The following is a 16,218-nucleotide window of genomic DNA, read 5'->3' as shown; positions in this document are numbered from 1 at the left end:
CTCCCTCTTCCTACCCTTCTACTCTGCTATTCTTTTCCTTATTTTGTTCTTTTTCCGTATGCGTCAGTTGTGAAATAACAATGAATACTAAGTACGGTACATATGAAATATTAGGACATGCTTCTACACAATGAACTCTCACCATCCTTTAAAAATCATGCGAGTTCAGGCCGAATAAACCGAGAGATAACATTTTACCGTTGACAGCCCAACTATTTTGAAAATTCAAACTTCCCGACACATGCTGCTTCCTTGCTTCACCCTTTGTTAGAACTTGCCGACTGTGTGCCCATGTTGATGAGGCAACACCTCGTCCTACATTGTGTGGCTTCATGTCTGCAACCAATGCAGAATTTAGTATACAACAAACCTGTTGCGCTAGACCTAATGACATTTCAAGAAGGGTAACAATAGGAGATTCATGTGCGGACATTTTCAAGAAAAACAATAAGTAAAGATTTAATAGTAGAAATTTGAAGGGGATATTCATCTTATTTGATTTTTTTTATTTTGGTCTATGGGTAATTTTTTCATGTGCAAATTCTTTATTATTTATTTTACAAAAACTATTATGTTAAACAATTATAAGCACAAATATATGTGGAAACTTAATTATAAAAAAATACATTTCAAGAGACTTCAAAATCTTGAAATCCTAAAACTAGTACAAGATCCACATTACTCTTTATACCCGACCCGCCACTTTAACCCTACCCCTCTCGTACCCGGATCGCTTCGTGGGAGAACCTTCACCGCGCAATATCACAGCCAGTAACTGTAGTTCTTCAATCACCTTCCTTCTTCAGGCAAACTCTGCAGCTTATTAAATTCGGAAACAAATCACACTATAAATCTCAAATTCTTTTATCATTCTCCTCTGTTTCATTTACCACAATCATCGATAAGTTTCGGAAACAAAACCCCCAATTTCAATTGCTCAAATCCCTAGACGGGACCCAAAAACTCATTACTCAACATGTAATTTTCGGATTCTTAGCTGACTTGACGTTCGTTATCTTTACATATGTTTACTTTTTTACTTTCTTGCTTCTTTTGGGTTTAATGGGTATGATTTTTTCTCTTTTGGGTTAATTTGATTTTCAGGTCGCAAGAAGATGTAGCAATGGGAGCGATAAAGCACGCTTTGAAAGCTCTGAGAAAGCGGCATTTACTGGAAGAGGGCGCTCATTCACCTGCTTTCATCGCTCTCTCTCGCCCGATTGTGTCTCAGGTTTTTTGGATTGTTGTTTTGAATTTTAGTTGATCAATTGTGGTAGTATGCTGCAGAGGTTTTTGGCCCATTTATTTTCTGGTTTCAATTTATTGTCTTGGTGATGGACTTAGCTATGTAATGGTTGAGTTGTTGCAGCTTTGATCGAATGCTTGAATTTGGTTTAGAAAGATTGAAACTAGTTCTGTGGTATAGATTTATGTTGAGTTTGATAGTATTAAACTTACTGGCGTGTTAATTCAGCCTTTTCTCTCTAGTAAGATGGAAAAGAATTATGATTTTGTATGACGGAGATGGAAGGTAATAATAAGATAGATTTGGCGATGTCCCTTACTGTGTGATAACTAAACTACTTGAGATAATGGATTACAGTTCTCGAAAAATTAGTCTATGCATAGCATCTATATATCAATCTCTGACATGATTAATCACTAGAAAATAGGCTAATAATAGATGGAAAGATTTAGTTGTGGCTGGTGATAGACGTCAGCATTATAGCAATATTGTTGCATGCTGGGAAGAAAGAATCATCTCAGGTGCTTTATTCTTTTGTCGTGGTGGATCTGTTAGAAGTATTGTTTTCAATCACTAATGGGTATCACATGAAATAGTGGAGAAACTTTCCGTGCGTTTAAAATATTATGATGGAAATAATAGATGGAAAGATTTAGTTGTGGCTGGTGATAGACGTCAGCATTATAGCAATATTGTTGCATGCTGGGAAGAAAGAATCATCTCAGGTGCTTTATTCTTTTGTCGTGGTGGATCTGTTAGAAGTATTGTTTTCAATCACTAATGGGTATCACATGAAATAGTGGAGAAACTTTCCGTGCGTTTAAAATATTATGATGGAATTGGCGCATGTTTAATTATGAACTATGTGTATTCATTTAGTTTTTGATGTTTGCTTTGAGTTACATAAGTATACTACTTCTCAAATACTTGATGTCTTTGTATTGTGCTTTAAACGGCTCAGAGTGGAAACAGCATGCCTGTATAATATGTATTTAGTCATGCATGACTTTTGTCTTAAGCCTACTCATGCGTATGTTAAAGGGCTCAGAGTGGAAAGAAAAAGCTGAAAATCTTGAAGTGGAGCTCCAGCAGTGTTACAAAGCTCAATCTCGACTATCAGAACAACTTGTGGTGGAAGTAGCTGAATCCAGAACTTCAAAAGCTTTAATACAAGAGAAAGAATGCATGATATCTGAGTTGCAAAATGAGCTTAGTCAAGCAAGGTCTTATATTTAATTATGCATCCTCCCTCTCTTTCTATGGCTTTAAAACCTTCATTGTTTATATATGAACTGTCTAGAATTGGAACTATGAGAAGTTACTGCATAAGCTATCATAACGCTCCCTCATTTACAGGGATGAATGCTCCCGTTTAGCTGTGCAGTTAGAAGAAAAGACCAAGGCCCTAGAATTATTGATAAGCGAACACCAGGATCTTAAAGGACAACTTGAAGCAACCGTTCTTAGAGCAAACAATGCGGAGGCCGAAAACAAGATGCTAATCGACCGTTGGATGTTAGAGAAAATGAAAGATGCCGAACGCCTGAATGAGGTATCTTTATACAATGTCTGTTCTTATGTGGTATATGGTTAAGTTGAACATATGGGATTGTCCATCTGCCCCTTATCAAAGACACAAGACAAGGGTTGCATGTGGACAGTTGTGTTACGGCATTTGATAGAATCATCTAGCGTTTATTATTGTGAAGATTAAATGCCTTTTTGGTCTATCGTGTTTGATGTCGTTTAGTTAGTTACATTTAAAAATGGATATACCAGTTGAGAAAAGTTAAAATTGCCATTTTATTGTACCTTGACTTATTTTTGAAACCATAACAAGACACTGAAATTTCCGTTACTTTGGCATTTAGAAGTGGATCCTCCATCTCATGACCTGGCATGAGTTTTCTACTCTATCTTCTTAAAATTGTTATTTTACTACTTATTTTTTATCTTATAAGTGTGAAAATGTTTCTGATTGTGCTTATTGTTGGTAATGTTCTTTTATTAGGCAAATGCTATTTATGAGGACATGCTTGATCGTGTCAAAGGAAGCAGCATACAACTTCTAGCCCGTCAACAAGTTGATGGTGTAGTCCGCCAAAGTGAAGAAGGTGCGGAGTATTATGTTGAGTCAACCATTCCGACTATATGCAAACAGAGAATCCCTGCCCATGAAGGTGGCTGTGCCTCTGTACTGTTCGAGTATAATTCCAGTAAATTGGTTAGCGGAGGACAGGACAAAACAGTTAAAATGTGGGACACACACACAGGGTCACTAAGTCGCACCCTTTATGGTTGTCTTGGCTCTGTTCTTGATGTCTGCATTACACATGATAACAAATCTGTTATTGCAGCCAGTAGTGCAAACAATTTGTATGTATGGGATGTAAGTTCTGGTCGGGTGCGACACACTCTCACTGGCCATGTGGATAAAGTCTGTGCAGTGGATGTCAGCAAGGTGTCCAATCGAAACGTTGTGAGTGCTGCTTATGACCGCACGATAAAGGTCTGGGATCTGCAGAAAGGCTACTGTGTAAACACTCTTATATTCCACAGCAATTGCAATGCCCTTTGTTTTAGCATGGATGGGCAGACCATTTGTTCTGGCCATGTAGACGGGAATCTCCGACTATGGGATATTCAGACGGGAAAACTTCTGAGTGAGGTTGCAGCACATTCTTTTGCTGTTACATCTCTATCCTTGTCCAGAAATGGAAATGTAATTTTGTCGAGTGGGAGGGACAACTTACATAATTTATTTGATATGCGTACCCTTGAAATCTGTGCCACACTGAGAGGCAACGGAAACAGAGTGGCATCTAATTGGAGCAGATCTTGCATAAGTCCTGATGATGGTTACGTTGCTGCTGGATCGGCTGATGGGTCTGTACATATCTGGTCAGTAACAAATGCCAAAGTAGTAAGCACTCTAAAGGAGCACACCTCTCCGGTGTTATGCTGTTCGTGGAGTAATCTTGGGAAACCTTTGGCTACCTCAGACAAGAATGGCAACATTTGTGTTTGGTCTTGACTCGTGATCGGTTCTCCTGATCTGCTGTTCATCATGCGGACATCCTTTGTCTAGTTGGTTGATATGACGGGCATGAATGATGGATCAGTTTCATCGAAGATCATTGGATTGGATTTGTGAACGGAGGTTGGTATTGTAGGTAATGTGGTTATAATTTATTGATTTCTGGGGGCAGTTTGAAGTTGAGATTAGCAGTTTAGTAAACATGTTCATAATTTCTACGTTCTTGGGGGTGTGTACATAATATTTGTATAGTCCATTGTTATATAAATCTTCTTTTTTTTTTTTTTTTTCCCTTTTAAAAGAGAATTATACCTGCTGACTTAGTGTCCTGATCCTAAGTCAAATAAATAGTTTGTCTGAAATAATTACAATCATGCCATGTTAAAAGTAGAATTCATGTGGTGACGATGTGAAGGTATTGCGACAGTTCTAAATGGAACTTCTGACAAATATTTTCCCAAATCAACCCACCTTGAAATTATTGAGTTGGTTCAAAAAATTATCAAAAGTTAATAAATTCAATAATTTTAAATTAACACATAAATATGCATTTTGGAGGTATTTTAAGGTGTGAGTTTTACTCAACTCAAGATATTTGTTTCAATGGGTATTTAGTCTCGATATAATGCAATAGTTTGGAGTTTCAATGGGTATTAGTTTGGATATAATGTAATTAGACATCGTGGCGGGCAGTATCTGTGCGCATAATTGTATTAATATTTTTATTTGATTAAAACTCATAATTAATTTATTTTTGTATATTAAAATTTATAGTTACTTTACAAACTCACGTGCAAAAGCTATTGATAGCTTATTTAATGCATTAATTGTTAATAAATTAGAAATTAAAACTTTGTACAATATATATATCATAGTAGCGATCGTATCAGCAAAATAAATACTAATGTGTTATTTTTAATTTAATTAATAATAAATTAAACAAAAGTGAGTAAAGTTAAGTATGGGTGCAATAATTGCATGGAATTAATTTTCTTAAAGATGTGATTGAATAGTTAATGCAATATGAGTTGGGAAGTTAAATAGGTTCTATTAATGAAAGGGCATTTTTGGCATTTAAAAAATTTGGTGTAAGTGGTATGAGAACTACACTTTTATATCTATAAGACCCTTTTGTTTTATAATAGTATAGATAATTTGGAGTTTGAATTTGAATAAACACTGAGTTTAGTTTTTACATTTTTACCCTCTACCATGCTCGCACCCATTCACACACACGCCTTTAATGAATTTTGAATCTAATATATCCAAAAAAATTAAACCCTAAAAACCATTGGGACGTTTCTTAAAGGACCATAACGGGTTTGAATTTGAGTATTTTCTGCTCATTTATAAGCCTAGCTTAGTCATATAATTAGAAACTTGGGCATTGAAAAATTGTAAGTTGGAACTTTATTAATATATTTATCATTATAATAGTGTATTATATTTTTTTGTTATTTTAATTATTTGAACGTATTCAATAATATATTTGAACACACTAAATAACGTAATAAATGGTATACATCATAGCATAAGGAATCTTGAAGAAGCATGCTCATTCATCTCATCCCCATCACTGAGTTGCTGCTCTTACACAAAAAGGGTGTCTTGCAGTTGTAGTATTGCCCTTTTCAGTAACTTCTTTTTTATGACTAAAAATCAAGAAATTCATCTCCGGAGGCAGAGAGACACAAAATGGGTGTATGTAATATTTTAATATAAGCACTTTTCAATATATTCCAACCATAAAAGTAGAAACTAATGCCAACACCACTCAGTGGTTGACAATAGGATTTGGGCAGCTCTCTGCAATGTCCAAGTCTGTCATAACGTTTGAGATTGTTCCTCAGAAAACAGAACCAAACATTCAACTTATTTTAAACTGAAATTCAACAGCTATAAAAACATGATTTTCATATGTTCATTTAAATTACCACGCAACCGACAACGTTGTTAAGCAACACAGGCACACTTGGAATAACAAGACACCAGCCCTTATATCTTATCTGCTGCATCAGCCGTAGCAGCGGATGGGGTCATTGCAGCCTTTGGCAGCCGACTGCTTCAAACCGTTCCTCCCCCCCTTCTCCAAATACTGCTGATGATACTCTTCTGCTCGATAGAACGTCTTGGCCGGAAGAATTTCTGTCACGATCTTCTTATCCTTGATCTCTTTCTGCTTCGCTTCCAACGACTCTCTACCTAATTCAGCCTGTGTCTCATTGTAATAGTATATCCCAGACCTGTACTGTGTCCCAACATCATTTCCCTGTTAACACAAAAATACAAAATAGATTGAGAAATTATATTTCATAGAAATCAGTCAACAGTACTTTGGTTCAGATGATTGTCGATTCGATTCCTTCTAGAATTTTGTTGCATAGTTGATCGTAAATACTTCCTACACAATTTGTAGTCATGGAAGCATATCCTGACCCGTGTTGGGGACAGAAGTAGAAACCAACCAAACTTTCGATTAAAAAACACAAAAACGTAAATTATCTTCTATTAAGTCTAAGCTAATCCATGTAAAGAGTAAATTAAAATCAGATATTAATCCATCTTTTTGCTACAGCTATTTTTCTTTTTATATAAAAAGATTGTGCAAAAAATAAAACAAACTATTCCTTATTCGACTCAAAATTAATAGATAGAAGTTGGTTCGAGTCCTCAACCATCTAACAAAATTATCCAGTTTTTTTTGTTTTGTTTTTATAAGATTCAATTCCTTACTTTATTCAATGCATCCAAATTAAAAAATTGATTTAATACATCGATATTTCAAATCAACAAAGTGTACTATCCATCCACACGTATGAGATTCAAACACACTACTTGTGAAACCTCAATCTTAACACTCCTCGTTATCATGTCCAAACTTGAACATATAATTTTGATCGACAAAACTAGAAACTCCGCTGGTATTCAACATGGATATCAATTAATAAACGTATAAAACTTAAATTACTCGAGATCAAATCATATTTACTTAATATTTTAAAATATCAAATCAAATTCAAATATACTTAACTCTTCGATTTGACTCATTACGTCTCTAAAAGTATCATAAAATTCATAACTTTACGTCAAATCAAAATAGATGATAGTAGAGCAGATATGAGATAACTCAATCAATTTTGCAAAACAAATACACATAAAAAGTAAATAAATTTCCATTGACCAATTACAAAATAAATTCAAATAAATTTGAATTTTTAGTAAATGAATGACCAAATTGACTAATATTACACAATTAAAGAAAAAAGTAAAAACATATATGCACATACAGAGACATACCTGGCGATTGAGAGTAGTGGGATCATGGCGAGCCCAGAACACATCAAGCAAAGTGGTGTACGGGCAAACCTTCGGGTCAAACTGAACCCGGACCACTTCAGCATGGTTCGTGGATCCGGTGCAGACCAGCTTGTAATTCGGGTTGTCGACATGGCCCTGTGAGTAGCCCACTTCAGTCTTCACCACGCCCTCCACTCTCTGAAACCTCAGTTCCACACCCCAGAAGCAGCCGGCTGCAAACTGGGCCAACTCCAGACCCGGTTCAACTGGAGCATCAGAGTCGGGTTCAAGAGCCGGGTTGATTGGATTCTTGTTCTCTCCTTCACTGGAAGACATTGCTGCTGGTTATAGTTTCGGAATTCGGGTCAAAGATTTATAGTCCGAGTTGGGGGCTGAGAAGCTGAGGCTGTGCATAAACGGAAAGAAAGGGTTAATTACATTTTTTATCCTCATATATTCTCATTAATTCGTTTTTAATGTTGAATTTTTATTTTAATCCTTCAATTTTTAAAATATTAATAGTTTTGATCATTAGACCTAATTAATAACAATTTTGTCCTTTCAAAAAAGATATATAATCCAATTATCTTTTCTCTATGCTCATGGTTAGGCTCAACATGCTTTTGAAAATAAAATTAAACCTCCATAAATTTATATACTAGAAAAAAATTACTATTGGCTACAATATTAATTACTATGGCTAAAAGTCATGGTAAAGACAACTATTAACTACAGTTAAACAAAATTAATACAAAAAACTAAATTTTCCACCATAAAAATATTTTTTGCCACATTTAAAAGCCATAATCAAAACATTTGCAATGACTTTTAGCCACCTTCACAAAAATCACGGCCAACAACCATTGCATGACCGTGGTCAATAACTATTTGCTACAACTATTTGTTATTAATCATGACAATAACCTTAGTTAAATGTTATAATTCTTCTAGTGATACATTTCTTTGACCGACTTGTTCCCGAGGTGTTCCAAGTCCTCGATTTTATGGACTTTCTCCAACCACACTACTCAAAAAATATTGAGGACTTGAAAATTTCGGGAACAAGACAGTAAAAAAAAAGTATGAATTTATAAAGGCTTAATTTTATTTTTGGAAGCATATTGAGCCGATCATGAGCATAGAGAAAAGATAATTGAACTATATATTTTTTCTTTGAAAGGACAAAATGATCATCAGTTAGATTTAAGGATCAAAACTGTTAAATTTTAAAAATTAAAGGACTAAAGTAGTTTTTCAATATATTTAGGAACTGAAATAAATTAATAACAATATATAAGGACCAAATCTGTAATTATCCCTCTAAGGAAATCAGTTGGAGTTGAATTTAGGCGAGTATTGCGGTTAGGTGCATAAATTTTATTTTCTTTTTACCATTTTGATATGATAATTATAATTTCTCAATATTCATACATAAATAGATATGATAATTATAATTATTTAAATATTTTCGAGTATAATATTTTGCTAATATCATATATATTTAAATTACATAAAATAAAGGCAATTTTTACTTAATTAGTCTTTATACATTGGAGTAACACTACTAAATTATATTTTAACTAGTTAATTTTCAGTCCCAAGATTCGAGAATATTGTATTTTTTAAAAAGATAAATAAGTGAAATTATGAATAATTTTATTTAAATTGTAAAATATAAAACTAAATAAATTATATATAATTTAGAAAGATGAGCAGAACTTTTGGATAAAGATTAATCAATGGCATAATCATATTTTATTGAAGAGATTGAATGAATTAAAGAATAAATTTCAATATTTAAAAATTGGTATCACAATAGGGTTTTTTTATAAAATTAATTGTTGTCGCACGTAGTATTCACAAACATATAAAAAAAAACTGCTCTGTAAAATAAAAAGATTTTCAGTGTGAGAAATGAGAAGGAAAGAAGAAATTTTTTTAAGTATATAAAAAGCTTTTGAAAGTACTATTCAAATTAATTTTTTTAGGGTAAATTTGAGTATTAAAAAATTGGTACGATAAACAATTTTCTTTTATATTATTATAGATTATAGATAGTATAGATATAGATTACATAGAAGGCAAGAAGCTACATTTAGCATCATTTATGATTGAAATTAGGCAAAAATGTGTCATCTTATTACCTTCTCTTTCTTAATCATACTATATATTATTTTACATTATGATTACTTTGTAACTAAAAAACTTAATAAAATAATAAAAATTCTTACTATTTAAAAATAATAAAACAAAAAAGAAGTTTAAAAATGGACTTAACCCTAAAATAAGTACATCTTCCTTTGAAGCCAACTGCTCAAAGTCTTCTCAATCTCCTTCTTTTATCAAAATACAAAAAGAGGCGAAATAGACTTACCTAAATACCAAATCCGCAAATCAATCAGCCCAAGCCTTAAACTGTCGTAAAAAAGAAACCCTAAAATCTTATTGTAGTTAAGAGGATTTTTGGTAGTATAACACTATTACTTCTTGTATTTTTAATAATTAAATTTACAATAGCTTCACAAGCAATCACCTATAGCAACTCCTCTAAGATGTTTTAGCTCTTATAATGAGTTTGGCTGTCTCTCATTGCTACCCTCTCACAAATAAAAAGAGGGACCATACCAAGAGACGAGCTATTAATGAACACACCAATGACTAGATTTACAAATTCCACTTCTCCTTATGAGGCCAAAAGGGAAGAAGAATGATAATGAATCCTATTCCTAACATTGTATTCTTGGAGCTAACTAATATAATTTGATGCTTCTCATTTCTCGATTGTCCATGCCCATTCTTGGTTCCTCTTCTCTTTTCCTCTTGGGGAGAGACAATGAAGACATGGCTTTGGCCGACGCCACCTTCCTCACCAGCAATCTCCACCGCTCATCACTTCCTCCTCTTGGATCCTGTTGTGCCTTCAATTTGAATTGTCTGTGGCAAAATGGTGAAGAGTTTTAGGTACTCGACAACGATGTGCTAAGAGTTGATCAACAATTCTGGCTAAAACTATATTCGGGCAGCTAAGAAATACAATTCCAGATAGACTTTCTGCAGTCATAGAAACAAATATCAATTGAGTTCCTTTAGATGACTTAATTTGGACAATACAAATTCCGTTGGTCTTAGTTTTCTCACTGTTATGTCATATTCAGACCATTCAATTTGAGCATATAGAAGAGTTGTGCTGCCTTAACTTTTCTCTCCACAATAAAAATCAAACATCCTAGTCAGTGTAGAAATATCTGTCTAATTAAGCCATCAAAAAAGAAGTGAAAATGACCCTACAAGACAGCTTGAATCATGCTTTATAGTAAAGAAGAAAATGAAATCAATCAGAGATCCAGCAAACCCAATCACACTCATTAATTACATAATTCGTGCATTTTAGGGTCGGCAAAGACCGACATGACATATCGTGTAGGATTTCTTGCCACACAAATCATATGGATATCTCTAGCATGATTCCAGGACTTAGAAAAGCATCATTCTGTTTCATTCATGTCTTAGCTGCACAATTATGCTTCCAATGATCCAAAGAGCATCGCTAACCTTGATTTCAAAGTAGAACAAACATTGACTATAACACAATCAATAATTACTAGGACATAACAATGCTTTCTCTGATTTGAGCTTATTCTAGTAACAAATATCTGAGACTAACATAGACGAATGAACACACAATTGATTCATAGCACAATGGCAATCATCACATTGATCGAACTAAGTCGAGGCAAGAGTATCATTAAAGGTTCTTTTACCTGCACAGAGGAACTCTGCATTCATCAGGTTGTCCACAAATCGAAGAGTGCAATCTAAAAAGCTGCCACATTCTCTTACAGCGCAGACATCCTCCGTTCACACGCTTCATGCAAGTGCCGAAATGCTTGATCAGAAGCTGAAGGCCATGGCAGGTCGAAAACTTGCTACACGGGCCTTTGTGCTTGCTAAGATCCATATCAGACGGCCCGACACTAGTGCACCCTTCAGAGCATATATGCTCAAGACAATCCATTGCTTCACTCAGTTGTATATACAAACTCTGCTGCTCTCTACGCCTCCTCCTCATCTTTCTCCTCTGTCCCACGAAACAAATCAAATTAAGAATTTTTTTCCACTAACAATAGGAATTAGCAGTTTCCTAGGAAGGGCTTACGTTAGGATGTATATACCGATTCAGCTTCGTCGATGAATTGTAAGATCTCGAGCTCAAGATAGGGATCATGGTTTTGCAAGAACTTCCATCCCTCAGTCTCCGCCACAGCCTTGAAATTGTTGGACAACAATTTCATGCACTTGAGCCTAAGATCAGGTGCGTTGCACAATCTTGCAAGCTGAAACACATCCACCACATTGTCAACTGTCAATCTTTGAGCTAATCCTCTTGTACATCTCTGCTTTAGCTGTGGTACTGAGTATACATGCGCCAATGCTAGCAAATGGATTCCAAACTTCTCCATTTGCTCCTCGGTGCATCTGGACGTAGAAGGATATTTTAGTCATATCACATCACAGGAATTTTGTTCCAATTGTATTGGAACTGATGCAAATGTAATTAGGCTGGCCAACCATGAGAACAACTGGTAACATAAAGTATATGATGATCACGAAAGAAACGGTGAGAAAGATGACACGTGTATAACCAATTCAATTTTGACGGCTGATATTATTAAAAAATTATTAAAAGGAAAGAAAATAAATAATGCTTGACGGTTCCGCGTGTGGCGTGAAAGGAACTCACTTGCGGGAATAAAGAAATTGGATGAACACGGGGACGGCGTCGTACGGGACGCCGAGTATGGGAATATTCCGGTCGGAGCTTCGGCGCTTCTGCGGCCTCTCGATTATGCTCTCCAGCACCGGCGATGCAGAAGCCTGTACAATTTTGTCGGAGAACATAAAAAAGCTGAAGAAACACAAAACCGATGTATTCATGCATCTTTCGGATCACATAGTCGAGATGAATGCATCCGAACTAGAAGCATGAAAAATCCAACAGCAACAGTTGGAACAGCAAAAAGAATGAATGTTTGAGGGTTTTAGAGGTAAAACACGACGGGAAAACGCGCGAAATGAAAAGCAATATCGTGAGAAACTACTATCAAATTTTCACGAGTCTCAAAGAAAGAGAGATGTACCAGGATTTTGGAGTGTGCCGGAATGAGCATCCCACTGGAAGTAACAACATGAACGTCAGGTTCAGGCATTTCGACGGCAGCGGCAATAACTCCGTCAGCTGGAGGAGTTGAATGGAGCTCCATTTCGCCGGAAAACTTCTGCAACCGGAACAGATTGACAACTGTAGCAAAGATCTGCAAAAGATAATCCAATACAATATTTTGGTAATGACCGGTAACGCGTTTGTGTTTGAGCTGTGACCGATGATTAATTGAACTGAGCTGCGTTCCTGCATTTATAGACAGTGTATGAAGCCAATTAGCAGCTCAGAAAGCCCAACACGAACCAACTTCGCGGGGCCAACACGCGCTTAACACGCTCGCGTGTTGCACCTCAACATTGGTCATTAACCAACTATGGGCTGTGGCATTTCAGACAAGGAAATTAGACTGACGATGTCTCAGCCTAAACTAAGGTTTCATGAACAAATTCAAATTTATAAATTTGAATTTTATAAAATATGTGAGTATTTATATTATTTATTAAAATATTAATATAATTATATAATTATTAATTTTAAAAATAAAAAAATTGGGCGAGAGTTCTAGTTCAGATCAAATTAAATTTTGATTCGATTAGAATCAAATACATGATAAATATAATTATATTTGTCAAATAATTGATTCGATTCAATCAAAATATAATAAAAAAGTTTTTCAAAAAACATATGTTAAAATTTGAATTATAATTGTAAATATGAATTATTTTAAATTTAATGAAAACTATGTGGATTATTATTAAAAAAATAGAAAATATTTCAAATGATTCAGATTATCTTTTAACTGCGAATATAACATAATAACTATTCTCTATTTCCAATCATATTAATAACTTGATTTGTTGTTAATCACATATTAATTTTTATTTTTAAAATGTACATTATTTTATCTGATTATATACATACAAGTAATGCTGGACACACTAGCGATAAGTAACAAAATTAGGTGAGAGTTATGCATGGAATTATTCCTTAGTGGTATGTGCAATGTGTTGCACACAACTTTAAAGACACGGGAACTCCGAAAAGCTACCTCACCTCTAGGTGATTTTTGCAATAAAAAAAAAAAAACTTTAAAGACATGGACGAAATTCGCGGTTTTTTCAGCAGTTGTACCTGACCGACGTAATCGGCTACTCCCTGTGCTTGTCCTAGTTGTACCTCACGCCCACCCACCGCCCATTCCGTATCCGCCGAGGGTTTGTTGGGTTGTGGATATTTAAATATATGCACCTAAGGTTCTCATTCTTTCCTTCATCACCTTGTCTCTCTAATCCTTAGAAAACACCATTCGATTTTTTTATTGTAGAAATTATATATAAATATTTTATATATGAATATCAAAAAAATATAGGGATAACCGTACTTCCTTTCCTGACGTTTGGTGTAATTATATGTAAACCCTCTATGGTTTGAAAAATTATATTTAGTATCCATAAAATTTGTTTCAATCTAACAAATAGGTCATTTCGTTGGACAAAATTCACTGAATTTATTAAAATTAACAAAAAATTGAATGAAAATTGATGTTTACCCTAAATTGACTTATTGTTGATTTATTATAGGTCAAATAAATTTTTTACGACCAAAATATTCTTATAATGATGAAAATATATATTCTCATGTGCGGCTTTCAATTTGATTGCGAGTTATTATCTTCTCTAACTTTATTTGTGTCCCACGTTTTTATTTTAAAAGAATACCTTACCAGAAAGATGAAATATTATAATTTATGAATTAGCCACTCAGTCTTTTGATAATACTTATCTAGTTATATAATTATGAAAAACAATGAAATAGGAGAAATGGGGTGCAACTGGCAGTTGGTGAGAGACCAACAAGTTTCTATGTTCCAAGGGCTGGGCTACTTCTTGCAGTTAGACAAAAGCATGGGGCGAATCCTCAGCCGGCTTCCGGTTTCCAAGAAAGGGCCAAAAAGTGGAAAAAACATATAATGGGAATAGTTCATGGAACAGGGTGCGACTGGCGACTGGCGACAGGGGTGGTTCTTGGAAGTTGCTTGGGTGCTGTATGAGGAGTCCTCAATTTCTAAGGGCATGTCTTATTTGGTGCGGCTATTAACTACCTGTTGCCACCACAAATTTCAGTTTGAACTAGGTTTTATTCGTATATTAAGTAATTACATAATAATTTACTGTATTTATCATATCAAAGCATTTTGATATTTTTTGCTTCTTTTCTTTTGAGATAATTTTAAAATATCGTTTTGGTTTATTATTTCTCAAGTTAGTAGTGTTATTATTTTTTCACTATTGAAGTTATTATATTTTGGAGACGAATTGTTGTCACCGTTAGCGCAGTGTGGGATAATATTATTGATGTGGTTATAATTTTTGTGGAAAGATGAAATGAGAATTTTATTCTCGGCACAATTACTCACCGGGTGAAATTAGGTCTTAAAGAGAGAATTTTTAAGAGGAAGTATGTAATGTGTTGTTAAATCAATAAATAGTAACCTCCTTGTAAAAAATAATATTTTAAGTATTTATAATGGTGCTGGAAGTTATATAGTGTGGTAGCATATATGTATTTATTATATGATTTATATATATATATAATTTACTTTTTTTCTCGTATAAATAAATGTGGATTACCAACATATACATCAATTATTTTAAAAACAAGGAGCTTACTCATGTTTGAATTTCAATTAATACACTATTTTTATACTATAATCAAAGAGACTCTTGTCATCCGATTGATTTGTTCACTCAAATATATATAATCTTGGGGTTGGCAGTTGATATTATACTTAGTTTTATTTCTTTTCTTGGAATCGTAGTTGTATGCATTCATTTTGAGAGGGCAAGAGAAATTTTTCAATTTGGAGTAGTTTTATCAACGTAGAAGATGAAAATATAATTATTATTTAATTAATATATAATTAAAATAGCGCGAGCATATATGTGATCAAGTTGACCTGATCTTGATAAAAGAATTTCTATACGATAATTTCTCATTCAAGTTCTGTTATAACTTTCGATCTTCTTATTCGCATCTATTATCAAACTAAATCAGTCTTAACGTATCTCGTTTGATTGGTACATTTCTATTAAAATCTCAATGAATTACAATATCGAAATACATGGTTTTGTAGTGATATAACTTAAAAAATTACTACTCGACGATTCCACAGAATAAATAAATAAATAAATAAACTTACACAATTTTGTGGTCAAATTAAAATTCCACCATAAAAATTGCTAATAAAAAAAAAAAGAGGCTAGCGTCCACACCTAAATTATAAGCCGTTTACTTTTATTTAATATAATAATATGAGAGTTGAAAATATTTAAAATAATAATAATTTGTTAAAGTTGAGGTGGGTTGGACGGTTCGTACTTGGATCATATTGGACCGGCAAAAATTGAGACGTGTCAAATGTACTTCAATTTGGCTGTGCCAGATTAACATATGCCCCTATTTAGTGTCACCCTATAA

At 34.1% G+C, this 16,218-nt stretch overlaps 3 protein-coding genes across 5 annotated transcripts; 1 reads left to right on the top strand and 2 right to left on the bottom strand.

Annotated features, from left to right (window-relative positions):
• On the top strand, positions 723-4,471 carry LOC105168556 (autophagy-related protein 16). The gene is made up of 5 exons (XM_011088689.2): positions 723-978; positions 1,105-1,231; positions 2,288-2,469; positions 2,603-2,798; positions 3,258-4,471. Coding segments are annotated over exons 1-5 (1,530 nt in total). The 5' UTR covers positions 723-976; the 3' UTR covers positions 4,281-4,471.
• Positions 5,971-8,008, bottom strand: LOC105168555 (peptide methionine sulfoxide reductase-like). Its single transcript, XM_011088688.2, has 2 exons — positions 7,581-8,008; positions 5,971-6,552 (listed from the first exon to the last, which is right to left on the bottom strand). Exons 1-2 carry the CDS (start codon positions 7,914-7,916, stop codon positions 6,298-6,300), a joined length of 591 nt encoding a protein of 196 aa, XP_011086990.1. The 5' UTR covers positions 7,917-8,008; the 3' UTR covers positions 5,971-6,297.
• LOC105168554 (BTB/POZ and TAZ domain-containing protein 1) lies at positions 9,997-12,978 on the bottom strand. 3 transcript variants are annotated; one of them, XM_011088686.2, is made up of 5 exons: positions 12,719-12,977; positions 12,322-12,455; positions 11,753-12,056; positions 11,342-11,658; positions 9,997-10,514 (listed from the first exon to the last, which is right to left on the bottom strand). In XM_011088686.2, the coding sequence occupies exons 1-5, from the start codon at positions 12,839-12,841 to the stop codon at positions 10,331-10,333; spliced, it is 1,062 nt and encodes a 353-aa protein (XP_011086988.1). In that variant the 5' UTR covers positions 12,842-12,977; the 3' UTR covers positions 9,997-10,330. The 3 variants fall into 3 exon arrangements, with proteins under 3 accessions (XP_011086988.1, XP_020552136.1, XP_020552135.1); XM_020696476.1 differs by having other exon boundaries at positions 10,500-10,631; positions 12,719-12,978; XM_020696477.1 differs by lacking the exon at positions 12,322-12,455 and having other exon boundaries at positions 12,719-12,841.

Source organism: Sesamum indicum, linkage group LG8 (assembly GCF_000512975.1).
Source record: "Sesamum indicum cultivar Zhongzhi No. 13 linkage group LG8, S_indicum_v1.0, whole genome shotgun sequence".
Classification (NCBI taxonomy): domain Eukaryota; kingdom Viridiplantae; phylum Streptophyta; class Magnoliopsida; order Lamiales; family Pedaliaceae; genus Sesamum; species Sesamum indicum.
Note: the sequence above shows the minus strand (reverse complement) of the source record. Positions and strands in the feature narration are given on the sequence as shown.